Here is an 18,085-nt window from a genome sequence, read left to right on the forward strand (position 1 = left end):
CTCACCGATCACGATATCGGGGGTCCAGTAACCTGTAGAGCTCCCCAAAGTAAACCTGTCGGGCATACACACAGCCTCTTTATTCATTTGTATGGGAGCTCTGCAGAGGGCAGAGTACATGCCCGACTTTCCACCCCCTTCATTTCAGGGCCCTCCACGGGATACAGGGCTCAGTCTAATAGTTATCCCCATCCTGTGAATAGGGGATAACTTAATATAAATGGAATACCCCTTTAATGCAAAAATGTCTTTATTTCAAATTACTTTCAGCAATCAAAAATATCATTGAAATGCCTTTGTGTGAGTGCCCTGCGGAGTGCTGCGGCGTCTACCTGCGTGGCGAAGCTGAGAACGGAAGAGACAACAATAGCGTGGCTTTCTGCCAAGTTGTATTGTAGAGGTTGTGAGATGTGAGGGGCTCCAGAAAATGCAGGCCTGGCCTTCTAGAACCTCTTATGTCTACAGCGCTGGAATTTTGTTCAAATAAACCTCTTAATACAGTTGTTCAACTTAAAAGGGTGTTCGGGGACTTTTATACTGATGACCTATCCTCTGGCTAGGTCATCGGTATCTGATCATGGATGTCCGACACCGGTGATCCCCACCAATCAACTGTTTGAGAAGGTACGGACCCTTACAGTAGCGCCGGGGCCTTATCTCAGCTTTCCCTAGGCTGCGTGATGTCATGTTCATCGGTCACATGGCCTAGGTGCAGCTCAGTCCCATTGAAGTGAATGGGGCTAAGCTGCAATTCCAAGCACAGCAACTATCTAATGGACAGCGCTATGCTTGGTGAGCTGTGAGAAGGCCGTGGTGCTCACAGGAGTTCCAGTGCCTTCTTAAACAGCTGATTGGCGGGGGTCCTGGGTCACACACACACACACACACACACACACAGGTCCTCTTGCCCTTGGCATGTGCCACATTCACATCCCTGCATAGCATGTCACTATGTATGTGCAGAAAACTTGGTGTCACTTGCTTTCAAAAAACTTTTGATATATCTTTGTGAGATATGAGATGTTTTGATCGGTGGGGGTCTGAGTGCTGAGACCACCACCGATGACTAGAACGAGGAGAGAGAAGCACTCACACAGAGCGCTCTGTCATCTCTATGCAGGGGACTGAATGGAGACTGCCCCATAGACCCCCCCCATCTCCTGCAGCAAAGAGAGAGAGAGAGAGAGAGGTGTGTGAGCACTTCTCTCTCCTCGTTCTAGTGATCGGTGGGGGTCTCAGTACTCAGACCGCCACCAATCATAACCTCTGACATTTCTCTATCAAAAGATTTTGAAAGCTGGGTGACCCTTTAAAGGGGAACTACCAGGAGTCGTATAAGGTTCATTAGAACTGTAAGGGTAGGAATTATCCGTATTTGGCGTTACTAGTCTTATTCCATTACCCATAGCTTTGTGAAATCTTCACTAATATTCAGCCCCCCCCCCCCCTATTTTGTACCTTTTTCTGACATTTATTTTCCTTTTTCTCCCTTTCAGATCTCGGTCACAGTGGTCTCGGAGACCATTATGAAAATTCCCATTGGGGACCGCAGCCTACACTCAGAGGTGAAACCAGTTATAGCTGGGATAAAGTGATAATAGACAGGACTGACAAGGAAGCGTGGCCTTCCATTACAGGAACTGAGACTGAATCTGCCTCAGAATGTACTACAGACACTGACTCTGCCTCCAACTGTGGCTCAGAGAAAAGTAGCATGGCTACAACGAGTGCCCAAGGCAACTTCACTGGACATACAAAGAAATCAAATGGCAATAATGGCGCCAATGGAGCACTCATCCAAAGCACTTCTAACCAGAGTGCCATTGGAGCTGGTGGAGCAAATGGGAATGGAAACTTGGCAAGGGTTTGGGGTTCAGCGTCTGGCTCCAACGCTAGCATTACACACTGCTCCTCCGGTGGTGGGGAAGGAAAGGTGGACAGCATGATTGGAGAGGGTAGAAGTCAGAACTGCTGGGGTTCTTCCAACTCAAATACCGGCATTAATCTTAACCTTAACCCTAATGCCAATCCAGCTGCCTGGCCTGTGCTTGGACATGAAGGGACTTTAAGCGGAGGTAACCCCTCAACTATTTGCAGTCCAGTCAGTGCCATAGGTCAGAATATCAGCAACCAGAATGGAAACGCTTGGAGAAATTTGCAGTCACAAGAGAGCACAGAACCACAAACGTCCACTTCTCAGAATGTGTCTTTCAGCATACAACCTCAGAACCTTAACACTGATGGACCAAATAACACTAACCCCATGAATTCTTCACCAAACCCCATTAATGCAATGCAGACGAATGGACTGCCCAACTGGGGAATGGCCGTCGGAATGGGGAGCATCATCCCACCACACCTGCAAAGCCTTCCTGGTGCTAATGGTTCAGTTTCTCAAGTCAGTGGGGTTGGTGGCGACAGCACAGGCGGTTCAGTCTGGGGTTTATCACCAGGTGTCCCTGCTTCTGGAAACTGCAGTTCTGGGTTCAATCAGGAAACTGGAGATACTGCTAGTACAGCAGTAAACGCTAAACAGAACGGATCTGGGTGTGTAGCTCAGAAAGATGGCACAGGGGTTAGTGCATGGGATTCAGGACCACCTACCAGCCCAGGAGTACTGGCATGGGGCCGAGGGAGAAGCAATGGAAATATGCATTCTGGACCTTGGGGTCAACAAAATCGTGGCACAAGCAGCAACATGAATGGTGAATGGGTTAAGACTCCAAACCAGCATTCCAGTAATGACATCAATGGAAAAGGATCTACAGGGTGGGATAGTATTACCATTCAGAATCCTCCTCAGCAGGGAAGTGATCAAATGAACTCAAGGGCCAAATCTGTCTCATCGGGGACATCGTCAAATGACAGTACTGGAAATCCAAATGAAGGAAAGGTGGGAGAATCTCAGAGAGGAGACAAGGGTTTGCCAGATCAGGGGCAGATGCAGTTGCCAAGACAAGACCTTGATCCAAGGGTCCTCTCCAACACAGGCTGGGGACAGGTCCCGGTTAAGCAAAATATTGCATGGGAATATGATGAATTTCAGCGGCCAGACAAGAAGACTATTGGGACTGAAGCTTGGGCCTGTACAAATGCACAGCCCTCAAACTCAGGGGGGAAGAGTGAAGGGTCCATCATGAACAGTACAAATACCTCTTCAGTATCAGGATGGGTCGGCCCCCAACCTATATCTGCTCCTGTAAATGCAAGTTGGGTAGAAAATAAAGCGCCAAATGGTCCAGGGGGTTGGGGAGATCCTGCAAGCTCTACTGTCGTCAATGCTGCTGCCAAAAGTGGTCACGCTTGGAGCGGGTCCACTAATCAAGAGGACAAGTCTCCTACTTGGAGTGAGCCTCAGAAGTCCAAACCCCAAGGCTGGGGAGATGGGCAGAAATCAAATCCCAGCTGGCCAACTGGTGGGGGAGACTGGAATGATGTGCCTCCCGTTCCAACACACATGACTGATGGAAAGAAAAATGCAGCTGTATGGGATGCTGATGGAAAGGCTGGAACGAGGTGGAGTGAAAATTCACGGTCTGGGACCAGTGGGTGGGGAAATGGCACAAGCACTAAGGCAAATCCGGGTACAGGCTGGGGGGAACCCATGAAAACTCCTCAGCAAACCTGGGGTAACAAACCCCAAGACAACAATGTGAGTGGTTGGGCAGGAGCTGCATCTGTAAAACAGACTGGATCTGGATGGGTTGGCAGACCAGTGCCATCACCATCTACAGCTAAGCAAAAGGATGCAAATGTCGATTCCAGTGGCTGGGAGGAGCCTTCACCACCGTCCATACGCCGTAAAATGGAAATCGATGATGGTACCTCAGCTTGGGGAGACCCGAGCAATTACAACAGTAAAACTGTAAATATGTGGGATAGAAATAACACCGTGGTTCAGACTGTCCAGTCCCCCAACTCCAACCCCACCCCAATCTCTCCTCCAAGTACTAGTTTGGTTGAACCACAGCCACCTCATCAGTCAAGTGCCCAGCAAAGCCGATCCCCTTTACTAGGTCCAGGTTAGTGTCTTTTCTATTTTTTGTGTTTTTGTCCATTTTTGCACTTTATGCAAATGAGCTGAAGGCGGACCTGAGCCCCTTGATGCATCCTAGCTCCGCTCCTTAGCTTAGCAAGCCCTTCCCTCTATAGGCTGACAGGACCAGACTGTGGAATCACATATGGCCCTGTAATCTCGCTAGTGCGCCTTTTTGTTTCAACTTAAGCGCATGCGCAGTACAGAACATTGTCCCTGCCGGGCAAAAAATAACTGTACTGCACATGCGCCAAGGTTGAAATGAGTGGTACAGGCACAAGATTACAGGGACAGGTGAGATTGCGATTTCTACATCTTGGTCCTGTCAACCAGTGTAAGGGGCTTGCAAAGCAACGGAGTTAGTGTGCACCGAGGGGCACTTAAAGGGGTAGACCACTATATATTACTAGCTGCACATGTGCAGTCCAACTCCAGTGTAAATGAATGGAGGCCGATAATGGACAATACCCCCTATCAGTGGCCATTTTCTGAGCGCTGCATCGGCAAGCAGGTTAGCGGACCTGTGCATATTAAATTATCGGACATCGGTGCTGACGGTATAAAGAGGTTGTCTGGGCTTTTTCTATTGGTGACCTCAGGATAAGTCATCAATATCAGATCGGTAGGGGTCCGACCCCTGGCACCCCCACCGATCAGCTGGTTGAGGAGACTGTGTGCGCACGTTGCTTCTCCCTTCTCTCTTCCTGTCCACTGCTGCTGTCTATGGCGAAGCAGCAGTGAGCAGGAAGAGAGAAGGAAGACTGCATGTGCCATCTCCTCTTACAGCTGATTGGCCAGTGTGTCAGATCCCTGCAGATCTTAAATTGATGACCTATTCTGAGGATAGGTCATCAATAGAAAAAGCCCAGAGAACCCCCTTAATGCCGATTCCTAGCTGCATGCACGTTTCCCAGCGCATGTGTAGCTATTAATGTATAGTGGCCCACCTCTTTAACATATCCTTCACATATAGAATAAAAGGGCTTTTCCTCTGCAAATAATGGAAGGTACAGTTTTATACAAATGAGCAAGCCCTACTAGGCTATGTGGTGGACGTTCCAGAAAATATACTCCTAAAGGAGTTGTCACTTCAGCAGATGGCACTTATCATGTAGACAAAGGTAATACAAGACACTTACTAATGTATTGTTATTATGCATATTGCCTCCTTTGCTGGCTAGATTTATTTTTCTATCACATTATACACTGCTCGTATTCCAGGGGTTATGACCACCTTGCAATCCATCAGCGGTAGTGGCGGTGCTTGCACACTATAGGAAAAAGCGCTGCATCTGGGACCGTGGGAGCTCACTTAGGCCTGCGGTTTTTCCCATAGTGTGCAAGCACGACCACTGCTGCTGGATTGCAGGGTGGTCAAAACCCCTGGAAACAAGCCGTGTGTAATGTGGTGAATGAAAAATGAAAGGAAGCAATATGGACAATCACAATACATTAGTAAGTGCCTTGTATTGACTTTCACTACATGATATGCCATTTTCTGGTCAGACCACACATTTCCGAAGACCTAGTGTCTTTATTTTAATAAATGCATGTATTCACCATGAAACCTTTTATAGAGCATCTTTTCTCATACCTATTGTACCATTACTATGGTATTCCTCCTAGAAAAGTATAAACAAATTGATAACTGGGTGTTATCATTCTCCTTGTCGAAAGGGTGTGACCTTGCAGAGTCTACTCTTAGGTGGACAGTGTCAGAGTGGCTGGGGACACCCCGCCCCCCCCCCCCCAACCGGCATCACCCAGTTGTCAATCATCCGTTTCTAAGAGGAATAACGTAGGAGCGGTACAGCACAGAATTCTGCTCCAGAATTCTCCAGGAGAGGTGACAGGTCCTCCTTAAGATGGATCCATATAGCAGATCTTGGTAAAATCAGGAGAGGTGACAGGTCCTTAAGATGGATATCCATATAGCAGATCTTGAGAGGTGACAGGTCCGATGGATCCATATAGCAGATCTTGGTAAAATCTAGTGGTCCTGCATCCCGTTCAGCACCTGCATGTCCGCAGTATGTACAGTCTCTCCGTTGGGTGTAAGATTAAATACCACACACTCAGAATGCACCATTGTGGGAGTGGGAATACCCCTTTTTAATTAAAATATTTCCCTTAAATATTTCAATTGTAAGAGATGTGAGCTACATAATGGCTCCGAAGAGTAAAGGGCTGTAGAGGAAATCTGTCCGGAGGGAAAGGGAAAGCTACTTAGCTGCCATTTCAGGCGGAGGAGAGGCAGCCTGCAGTCTGCTTTGTTTGGATTACTTCTCAGGAAGTCTGTAGGAAAGTCTCTCTCTCCACAGACGCGGCGTTCTTACATATTTCCAGTTTCTCAAACTTCTAGAATTCTACTCACATTGTGGAAAATGTTACAGCGCCTTGTGGCTTCAAAAATATTCAGTGTGGTAGAAAGATGGAGTTGTCTCAATGTGATATGTCATTTGGGGCAGCGGTGGGGGGATCGTGAGGGGCATCGCTGATTGTATAAACCTCAGCATTTGTCTTGGGCTCCCGTTGTCTTTATTCCACGGATGGCACACAGGTCTCTATTGCAAAAAGTATATATATATATTTTTTTTTGCCAGGTTCTGCAGGATGGGAAAGCGTGGGGTGCTACACTTTTTTGCATCCTTTTTTTCCCCAATATATGGGACAAACACATGTGGTTAAGAGCCCATAATGCTGCCCATACACTTTATTCCCCCAGACTCTCCATACACATGCACACTTGGCGTGGCCGAGCTTGCATGTGTTCTAATTGATAGAGGGGGAAAAAGGCTGCTGCCAGAAACTTTAGTAGACTCTTTTCATTGTCCCCCCAAAAAACAGAAGGATAGGTCATGTAAAATTCACTGTGTCCCCAATTCTACTTTCCCCCAAGAGTCTGGACACAGCCATAGACATCGAAATCTGCAAGGCTGCCTGCACACGGGTGCGGGTAAACATGCAGGAGACGCGCACAAATTTCTGTCATTTTTAATTTATTTTTTTTCTTGCGTTTCCGCGCCAAAAACTGTTTTTGTTACGGATCTGACCCGGTTTTGCCGCAGACCTCACCCTTCCATTGAAAAGGGTGTAATCTGCACCAAGAACCACAAACCAAATTGACATGCTATGGATTTTTAAATCCTCATGGCCGCTCAATTCCCGCATGGAATAAAAGGGAAAGTGTACATGAGATTTGTCTGTCATTCAGTATTGGCCTCGGTAAGACGGACGTATGTTTTTTTTTTTTTTTTTTTTTTTTATGTCCGCAAAAATGCGGATCTTTTCTTTTTTTTGTGGACAGTCCAGCATGTCCACACAAAAATGGATGGCATTCCGCATTTTTGCGAACCCATAGACTTCAATGGGACCACGTCCTGATTTTCACTGACAAGTTTAGGACATGTTTTATTTGTTTTGCGAGGACTTGGAACGAAACAAAAGATGCGGACACGTAGTCCTATTCTTGTCCGCGTTCTATAAAAGGCTGTCCGTGCCGTTCCGCAAATTGCGGAACACGCACTGACGCCATCCGTGTTTTGCGGATCTGCGATTTGCGGCCCGCAAAACACAATGGTCAAGTGCATGTAGCCTAAGTCCTCATGCACACAACAGTATTTTTTCACGGTCCGCAAAACGGGGTTTCCTTTGGTACGTGATCCGTGACCGTTTTTTCGTCCGTGGGTCTTCCTTGATTCACTGTGCCACCAATGAAAATAATACAATAGAGGGAGGAGGGGCCGGGGGGGGGGGGCCGCACTGGCCACCAATGAAATTAAAACTGGGGAGGGAGGGGGGTCTGCTGCCTGGCAGCCCCTGATCTCTTATAGGGGGCTATGATATGCACAATTAACCCCTCAGGTGCAGCACCTGAGGGGTTAATTGTGCGGATCACAACCCCCTGTAAGAGATCGGGTGCTGCCAGGCAGCAGGGGGCAGTCATGTACACAGTTCGTAGTATATTCTAACTAGAAGCGTCCCCATCACTATGGGAACGCCTCTGTGTTAGAATATTCTGTCGGATATGAGTTTTTATGAAGTGAAAACTCATATCTGAAAAAGCTTTTATGCAGACGGATCTTCGGATCCGTCTGTATGAAAGTAACCTACGGCCACGGATCACGGACGCGGATGCCAATCTTGTGTGTTCTTTCACGGACCCTTTGACTTGAATGGGTCCGTGAACCGTTGTCCGTCAAAAAAATAGGACGGGTCCTATTTTTTTGACTGACAGGAAACACGGATGCGGCTGCAAAACGGTGCATTTTACGATTTTTCCACGGACCCATTGAAAGTCAATGGGTCCGCGGAAAACGGCACAACGGCCACGGATGCACACAACGGTCGTGTGCATGAGGCCTTACACTGAGGTTTGTACACATGGAAAAACCGCACATAATCAGCAATGTGTGCAGGTAGCCTAAACCCCCTCGGGAATTACAGAAATGGCGTACCTTGCTGTGCCACACATACTGCTTAGCTCTCATTGTAAACTATGGGATTTCTTGGCTGGCGCTTACTGTTATTACCAATATGAGATTTACCCGATAATCTAATGTGTATGGGCATTAATGAGGCATTACTCTCCCAATTCTTTATTCCCCTGCCCTAGAACAGGGATCAGCACTCCGGCTGCTGTGAAACTACAACTCCCAGCATGGACACTTACTCTTCTGTTCTTGTAACTCCCGTAGAAGTGTAAGGAGGATTCTGGGAGTTGTAGTTTCAGAACAGCTGGAGTGCCGGAGGTTGCTGATCCCTGCCCTAGACGATAAGGGGTTTATGGCAGCAGCTTATCTTCCTGCATGTCCAGCTGCTTCAGGCGTGCATGTGTATGGATTGAAGAGTTTGCAGTAAAGGCTACATAGATCAGCCGCTAACCACTGCACATCTGTAATTATAGCTTCCAATGAGGCGCAGAGACTTCTAGATCTGTATTCTCAGTGGGGCCTAAAATACACATGTGTAATACAACTCCAGGGACATCTGTGATGAAAGTGCAGAGCAGTATTTTTAGATCCCCATCGACTTCTGTGCAGAGGATATGGCTCTGTAGGGCCCCTTTCACTGTTTATTCTGGGCAAATGTAATTTATCCTCAAATTAGTTTGATCTGAAGACTTTTTTTTTTTTTTTTTTAGCGCTGGGTGGCACAGAGCGCAAACAAACCGGGGTACCACCCAACAAAACGACGAGCGGGTCCAAAAGATGGAAGAGGTGCCAACCTTTCTATTTTACCTTTTCCCTCTTGGTTTTTGGTTTACAAATACCAACATTTTCCAGTGTGAAAGTGACCAAACTGTGATGAGAAAGATGGTTGGGGGGGTTACCAGACCTGACAAACCCTTGTAATTGTCCTACAAGAGGAGCCGTAGCAGCTTGTCTGTTTTTACTCGAATCGCCTCAGGTGATGTGTAGGTGGCCAGCGTATCAATGTCACCTCCATAGTGACAGGCCCCGGCCGTCTGTTCTCTTCACAAAGCACTGGCAGGATTAGAGAAAGGTAGATCTGCTTATTAAGACGCTACCTCATTGTTCTGAGCCGGCTTAAGTGTCCTTCCCAAGCTGTCTAAAATGGGAATTGTATTTTAAAGTCTGTCTCCGCATCCATTCTGATCTGGTCCCTTAACCTAGGTGCTGCTCAACCCCTGGACCATGCCCTGTTCTGATTGTCCACCAATGCATACAACCCGAATGTTGTCCCAGTAGAGCCGACCAAAGCCCGCAGCGTTCACTCCTCTATCCGTTCCTGTACAGACAGTGGGGATAATACTCAGGCACTCCAGCCACGGCGGGGCTCGTAAGGAAACTGCTGTTTCCGAATGTTGGATTATCATATTGATGACCTATCCCCAGCTAGGTCATCAATATTAGATTGGCGGTGTCTGACTCTGTATGAAGAGGCCACAGCCCTCAGTGAGCACTTAGACCTCTTCCTCTGCCTTGTGATTTTACGTGGCCAAGGCGCAAGTCCGTCCCATTCATATGAATGGGTTGAGCTGCGTTATCGAGCACAGCCAGTATCAGATGGACGGCGCTGTGCTTGGTAAGCAGCAAGGAGGCCGCGGAGCTCAAACAGCTGATCGGTGAGGGTCCCAGCAGTCGGACCCCCACCGAACTCATGATGATGAGGATGGTCATTAATACGGCAATCACAGAAAACTTCTTTAATATGAATAGGTAGCTGTCATTTCTGTTAAACCACATGTTCTGGTAAAGCGTCTTGCACACTTTTTTTTTTTTTTTTTTTTTTCAGTTTACGTTCTGTTTTTTTGCGTTCTGTATACGGAACCAATCATTTTTAATGGATCCGCAAAAAAAAACGGAAGGTACTCCTTCCGTTTCCATATTTCTGTTCTGTTCAAAGATACAACGTGTCCTATTATTGTCCGCATAACGGACAAGGACAGTACTGTTCTATCAGGGGCCAGCTGTTCCGCTCCGCAAAAAACGGAATACACAAGGACGTCATCCGTATTTTTAGTGGATTTGTTTTTTGCGGACTGCAAAATACTGAAAAAGCCATACGGTCATGTGCAAGAGGCCTAAGAATGAGCCTCTGCCCCCATGGCCAGTTAGCCTTGAGATCTGGGGCAGAATTTTTGGAGCACCCGCCTGTATACAAGTACAATGTGCAAACGCTTCCCTGCACTTCCCTTCCTCCCCATTCCTACTAGTTTTCTTACACTAAGGTTCTCTTCACATTACAATTTTTTCCGGTACATCTGCTTTCCAGTGTTTTTGACTGCAAGACTAGTATAGTCCATCAATAACACTGAGGTTTAACAGTCTTTTTAATCCCTTAAATGGGTTGTCCCATGACAAATACTCCCCCTCCTTCACAGGATAGGGAATAGTCTCATCTTTGGGGCATCGAATGCTGCGGCTCCTGACGATCACAAGGAGGGCCCCGTGTCCACCCGTAGGCATGGTGGTGGTCATGCATGCACGCTGCTGCTCCATTTAATGTTCTGGTTCTTCGATTGCTTGTCTTCTGCTATTTCTATATAGGGCAGCAAAGTGCTTACGTGATCGCTTCTCCATTCAAACAGGAAGGTGAATGACAGTGGCCCCAGCGGTCAGACCCCCACCTATCAGACATTTATCCTCTATCCTTTGAATAGGTGATAAGTGTTTGTCATGGGACAGCCCCTTTAAAGCGACTCTCCCGTCTGACAAAAATATTTAACATTATCTAGGGAATGCTTAGTAAAGTACATGGTGTCCTGCTTTTCATTCATGGTGTCACCGATTCGCCGGCCCAACTCCTTTCCCCTAACATTGCCGCAGCGCTTCTGACTACTGCTGACACTGCTGTTGCTCTCTGATTGGTCGGTGCTATTCATGTGAGCAACGCTGGCCATTCCAAGGACAAGAGGAGTGTCTCTGACCACACAAATGCAACATGTATCAGGTAGTCAGAGACGCTCCCTTTGTCTGTGGAATGGCCGGTGTTGCTCACATGACTGGCACCAGCCAATCAGAGAGCAAAGGGAAGGTCGATCTCAGACTACACAAACACAACATGTATCAGGTAGAGAAGAACCTGTGGCCATGTTGGCGGGGGGACCCCATGTAACACCTAGTAAGACATGTAGGTAATAAAATGTATATCTCCCACCCGGGCTGCAGCAACTGCCCGCCGTTAGAAGATGGTCTTTATTTGTTCACATCATACTGGATCAGTGGCTGAGGAGGCCTTGGGCCAGCATGGATGTAAGTTTGTCAGCAAAGGTTAGTTCCTTTGGGGCTCGTGAGCAGCAGATGGCATTAAGAAGGAAATGTGAGTGCATGGAGGTGATTAGAAGGTTGGAGAGAAGGTCACGCCCAGAGCACAGGTTGTGTGCCATCTGAAGATTAGTGACCGCCTTGAGGACCCGAGTGGCATGTGGTTCTGTAGGTTGAGCTGCCCATACACATGCAGAAGAACAAAGATCCATTGTTTGAGACTGATCCTTGCTTTCCTTTCCTCCCAAATAATCACTCTGTACACATCTCCTAAGACACTTCCATTAGATTTATATGGTGGAAGTATCTCCTGATGTATAGGTCCAACTAAAGGCTTGGGCACACAGTGGCATATGTCTCCTCTAGGCTCCCACATATACCACGCAGTATAAGATTTTCTAGGATGCCTCTTTATAGGAAAGCGCAGCAGACTACAGTTAAAAGAGAGAGGTAGGTAGGAGGATAGGATACTTGCGCCTCCACCAGGTAAGTGGGACTCTATGGATACGTTCTATGGATACTTTTTATTGTGGACCAATATCTGGTGCTAAATGTCACATCTGGTTTAGAAACTTTTTTTAACCAAATAAGTCAAAATGTATATTCCACTGTGCATTGCTTGGAGAAGAGGGCGATGGCTTTGCTAGAAAAAGGGGGTTGGAAAGGGGCGTGGCTTGAGATGTGACAACGTGCGCCAAATTCTGCCACAAAATTATGTCAACAGTGGTAGGGCTGCAACGATTAATCGATAATAATCGATAACTGGATTCGTTGTCGACGAATCCAGTTATCGAATAATCGCCGATTCGTTGCTATGCGGGCGGGCGGTTTACTTTAAGTCACTGCATCTTTATTTTACCTTACAATCGTGACGCTCCAGTAACAACTCTGCAGGCAGAGCGGAGGGCGGCGTAACGTCACTTACTCACGTGACGCGCCTGCTCCGCCTCCTTTATTCATAAAGTGGGCGGAGCAGGTGCGTCACGTAAGTAATGTTACGCTGCCCTCCGCTCTGCCTGCAGAGTTGTTACTGGAGCGTCACGATTGTAAGGTAAAATAAAGATGCAGTAAGTGATTAGTCTGCTGTGAGCAGCAGGGCTGGGGCTGTTATGGGTAGGGGGATCGGTCTATGGCACTGCTATGGGGAGGGGGGATCTGTGCACTGTTATGGGGAGGGGGGATCTGTGCACTGTTATGGGGAGGGGGGATCTGTGCACTGTTATGGGGAGGGGGGATCTGTGCACTGTTATGGGGAGGGGGATCTGTGCACTGTTATGGGGAAAGGGATCTGTGCACTGTTATGGGGAAAGGGATCTGTGCACTGTTATGGGGAAAGGGATCTGTGCACTGTTATGGGGAAAGGGATCTGTGCACTGTTATGGGGAAAGGGATCTGTGCACTGTTATGGGGAAAGGGATCTGTGCACTGTTATGGGGAAAGGGATCTGTGCACTGTTATGGGGAAAGGGATCTGTGCACTGTTATGGGGAAAGGGATCTGTGCACTGTTATGCCCATAACAGTGCACATATCCCCTTTCAATAACAGCACCACCCACAGATCCCCCTCTCCATAACAGCGCCACCCACAGATCCCCCTCTCCATAACAGCGCCATCCACAATTTGTTTTAATATGGCCTTTGAACATAATTTTTCAAGTAAAATCATATAAACCGCTTTTTGTAATTTTGTCGTTTTTCTCGATTAATCGTAGAAATTAATCGGCAACTAATCGATTATTCAAATAATCGTTAGCTGCAGCCCTAAACAGTGGTAAAGTTGGCTTTAGCCACGGCATCTGGCGCATCTCTAGACTGCCTTAGTTTACACAGGATTAATATAGACCGAGCCTAAGGATAATCCTTAAAGCACAGCGGACTCCCAACGTACATTGGTAATATACGTGTTAAAGGGGTTGGCCAGCCATGTAAGAAGTAAAACATGCTTATAATATGATAAAAGAAGAAATGCTAACCTAACTGATCCCCCTGTCTCTTCCTGATCCCCCTGTCTCTTCCTGATCCCCCTGTCTCTTCCTGATCCCCCTGTCTCTTCCTGATCCCCCTGTCTCTTCCTGATCCCCCTGTCTCTTCCTGATCCCCCTGTCTCTTCCTGATCCCCCTGTCTCTTCCTGATCCCCCTGTCTCTTCCTGATCCCCCTGTCTCTTCCTGATCCCCCTGTCTCTTCCTGATCCCCCTGTCTCTTCCTGATCCCCCTGTCTCTTCCTGATCCCCCTGTCTCTTCCTGATCCCCCTGTCTCTTCCTGATCCCCCTGTCTCTTCCTGATCCCCCTGTCTCTTCCTGATCCCCCTGTCTCTTCCTGATCCCCCCTGTCTCTTCCTGATCCCCCTGTCTCTTCCTGCTCCCCCCCCTGTCTCTTCCTGATCCCCCCCCTGTCTCTTCCTGATCCCCCCCCTGTCTCTTCCTGATCCCCCCCCTGTCTCTTCCTGATCCCCCCCCCTGTCTCTTCCTGATCCCCCCCCCTGTCTCTTCCTGATCCCCCCCCCCTGTCTCTTCCTGATCCCCCCCCCCTGTCTCTTCCTGATCCCCCCCCCCTGTCTCTTCCTGATCCCCCCCCCCTGTCTCTTCCTGATCCCCCCCCCCCTGTCTCTTCCTGACCCCCCCCCCCCTGTCTCTTCCTGATCCCCCCCCCCTGTCTCTTCCTGATCCCCCCCCCTGTCTCTTCCTGCTCCCCCCCCCCCTGTCTCTTCCTGATCCCCCCCCCCCCCTGTCTCTTCCTGATCCCCCCCCCCCTGTCTCTTCCTGATCCCCCCCCCCCCTGTCTCTTCCTGATTCCCCCCCTGTCTCTTCCTGATTCCCCCCCTGTCTCTTCCTGATTCCCCCCCTGTCTCTTCCTGATTCCCCCCCTGTCTCTTCCTGATTTCCCCCCTGTCTCTTCCTGATCTCCCCCCCCCCCCCCCCCCCCCCTGTCTCTTCCTGATCCCCCTGTCTTGGACCCGTATATCTGGTCTGCATCCGATCTAGACCCATTCATTTCACTTTGTGCTGTCCGCATCTGTATGTCCGTTCCGCGGCTTCGCAAAAAAGATAGAACATGTCCTATTCTTGTCCATTTTGCAGACAAGTATAAGACACTTCTATTGAAGGAAAAAGAAAATGGAAGCATGCCACCTACGGTCATGTGCATGAGCCCTAAGAGGTCTGACCAGATGTATTGTAACCACGAGGATTTTTATTTTGTGTGCACATTTTTATTTTTTTTCTGGTGTAATTTTGACATGACTGCAGGCTTCCTGAGAATTTGTGAATCCAAACTGAAGCATGATGATCTGGAATTTATGGATGAAAAACGTAGCTGCACCTGACCCTATATAGCTTTCCTCCATTTGTTGTTTTTTTTTTGGGGAGGGGGGGGGGAATCCTACAAAAATTCTATGTCTAAGAGACTTTGCTGGTTCTTCTGGATGCACCTACCAATGTGACCTAAAATATTATTTTCTGGATGCTCAGGTAGCTCAGACTTCGCCTGTGTCCCTAAATACAGAAGTAAATGAAGATAAATGGTTTAAAAAAAAAAAATATATATATATATATATATATATATATATATATATATATATATATATATATATGTATATTTAAATATTTTGTTTGATTTGCAGGCTGGGGAGACATACCTCCCGTCCATTCAAAGACTGAAGCCTCTTGGGGGGAACCTCCTTCTCCGTCTGCTGCAGTTGACAATGGGACTTCAGCATGGGGCAAGCCTTCTAACAGTGGTTCTGGTTGGGTGGATGGCTCTACAGAATCTCCTGGATCCTATGGAAGGACAAGTGCTCAGACTGCTGCCCCTGTGCTGTGCAAACCAGGTGCGCAAGTCCGATTTTAATTTGGATTTGAGGGCTATTTCAGTGACCTTGTCTAACCACTTGGCACAAGCAGTGTGCAGTGCTAGGTGCCTATACCCTTGGTATGTCTGCATGGTGTTCTGACATGTGACAGTAGTATCTTTCTAGTTCTAGAGTAAAGGTCCTGACAGGGACAGATGATCCTGCAGCTTATTGGGGTTGAGTGTTTGTATAAATGCTCGTTTCCCAATAATCTGCCTGTGTGAAAGGTGTTGGCAGACGCTGGTTCTTCGTGTCGTTCTGCCAGCACTGAAAATCATCATTCCTGTGCAGCAGATTGTACTGTCTAAACAAGGAGCTGCTGAGCAGGAATAATTAATTTCTCTGGGGACAAGCAATCACTGTAATCAATCACTTGTCCCCATACAGCGGAGGTGATTGCTGCGTGTAAATGCAGCTCTCATTTCCACTGATGATCAGGCAATTATCGGGAATGTCTGCCTCGTTCCTGATAATTGCCTGATCATCTCTACGTGTAAAATTACCCTTAATCAAGGTACTATCCTATGTTAGTTTTGTATTTTTATATTTTTCCCAAGGTCACCTTGCCGTCTATATTCACACTGCATATGAGGTGTCTATGAATAATCCTCAAGATTTAATTGAGGGCAAATTTACTTTATTACGAGGACCTGTAACGAGCCCAGACGTGTTTCAGTAACTACTTGCATTCTCTGCGTAATAACAATTCTGTAGCATCTACTTTTATGGATCTATGTTGTGCCGTTCCTTTATTAATAATTCTTTAAATTATGAATGAATTGCTAACCGAATGCAGTAAAGGTCCAGCTGGGAGTTAACAGTTGGGGGGTGTCCCTTCACAGTCTGACACTATCCAATCACTGCTTCCAGTGTTAGAATGTGCAGGCACACTCCCCAACTGGTAACACCCAGGTTGACCTTTATTGCAAACTGCTAGAAGGAATAATAAGGAAATGGCACAACATAGAGGCATAAGAATAGATGCTGCAGAATTGTAAATTACCCGGGGAATGCAAGTAATCACTAAAACAGACAAGGTCCTATTTAAACTAATAGTGGGCATTACCTGCTTTAAAGGGAACTTGTCAGGTGATGTTACCACCCTAAATCACCACCACGCTGTAACACATAACCTGACTGTCTTTTTGAACTTGCCCCAGTCCAGCAAAAGCCATAAAATACTTAAATGCTGTGCACTGATGCTGATAACCTGTGAAAAGCCATGTGCACATTCGTGCTGTCCGGTTTCCACCCTTGCCTTTCCAGTCTTGATTGCCTCTGTAGTCAGCATAAGGCTCCTTCAAGCGTTTACACATGCGCAGTTACCTTATATCTTATACCGTGCCCGACTTCATCACTACACCTGACTGTACTGCGCATGCGGAAGACTTAGAGGCGCCTGGTAGTGGCTAGAAGAGGGACGTCAGTCCAGACTGGAGGGGCTGAGTTGGAAACCGGACAGTGTGACTATTCACAGCATGAAGGTTTACTTCACTTTTCGCAGGTCATTAGCATACATAGCGCAGCGTTAAAAAAAAAAAATAAGGATTTTATCTTTTTTGTGGCATCTGAAAAAAAACTGACTGGGACAGGTCAGGTCTTTTTATTACAGCATGGTGGAATCTGCTAGATTTATCTCTGGTTTTTGTACATTTGTTGTGAATATTTGCATCTGTATATATTATCCATTGTTTTTTAAAGGGATTGTCCAGGATTTTACTATTGACGGCCTATCCTCAGGATGGTCCATCTTTATCTGATTCTCTTCAGTAACCAGCTTCGTCCATTACACAATAAACAGACCTATGTGGTTTTGGTGCTGGAGCTACTTATGAACAGATGATCGACTGGGTGTCAGACCCCTATCAATCACATTTTGATGGCTCATCCTGAGGATAGGCAGTCAATAGCAAATTCCTGGACTACCCCTTTAAAGACAGTCGTTAATGGTTTTCCAATTTTAGCTCCAAAATCTATGCAAGAAAGCTGGGGAAGTGGAGGAGAGGAAGTGGGCCTCAGCCAGTGGGAGGATGAGGAAAATGATATGTGGAATAATGCTGCTTCCCAAGACAGTAACTCCTCCTGCAATTCCTGGGGCAACGGCCCCAAGAAAGGACTTTCCAAGGTGAGTGTCCGGGAAGTAATAGATGTTGGTAGATTAATACCAGAATCTGTGGTAGATTTTATTTTTATTTTTTTAAACTTTTTTGCCACTTCTAATAAAACAGGGCATGAAGACCCCAAATAAGTCTGATGAGGCCTGGATTATGACCAGATTGACTAAACAGCTTACTGACATGGGCTTTCTGGTGAGTTTTGCCAACATTTTTAAATGTACAGGTGGAGGTTGCAAACATTGGACAGTTGCACGTGCAGCCTAATCTCTGTTCACCGCTATGGGATTTCGGAGCCAGCTTTTGGGGCCCTGTACTTGAGAGAAGAGCGGGTCCCAGAGTTGGGACCTACACT

The 18,085-nt window shown here is 47.2% G+C and overlaps 1 protein-coding gene across 7 annotated transcripts in view; it reads left to right on the forward strand.

Moving 5' to 3' along the window:
- The window catches only part of TNRC6C (trinucleotide repeat containing adaptor 6C), a 128,602-nt gene that overhangs the window by 67,684 nt on the left and 42,833 nt on the right, over positions 1-18,085 (forward strand). For all 7 annotated transcript variants that reach the window (XM_040437876.1, XM_040437879.1, XM_040437881.1 and 4 more), the window contains 4 exons: positions 1,497-4,022; positions 15,389-15,595; positions 17,581-17,741; positions 17,845-17,925. In XM_040437876.1, coding sequence (XP_040293810.1) covers positions 1,497-4,022; positions 15,389-15,595; positions 17,581-17,741; positions 17,845-17,925 — 2,975 coding nt within the window. The remainder of the gene's footprint in view (positions 1-1,496; positions 4,023-15,388; positions 15,596-17,580; positions 17,742-17,844; positions 17,926-18,085) is intronic.

This window comes from Bufo bufo, chromosome 6, assembly GCF_905171765.1.
Source record: "Bufo bufo chromosome 6, aBufBuf1.1, whole genome shotgun sequence".
NCBI lineage: Eukaryota > Metazoa > Chordata > Amphibia > Anura > Bufonidae > Bufo > Bufo bufo.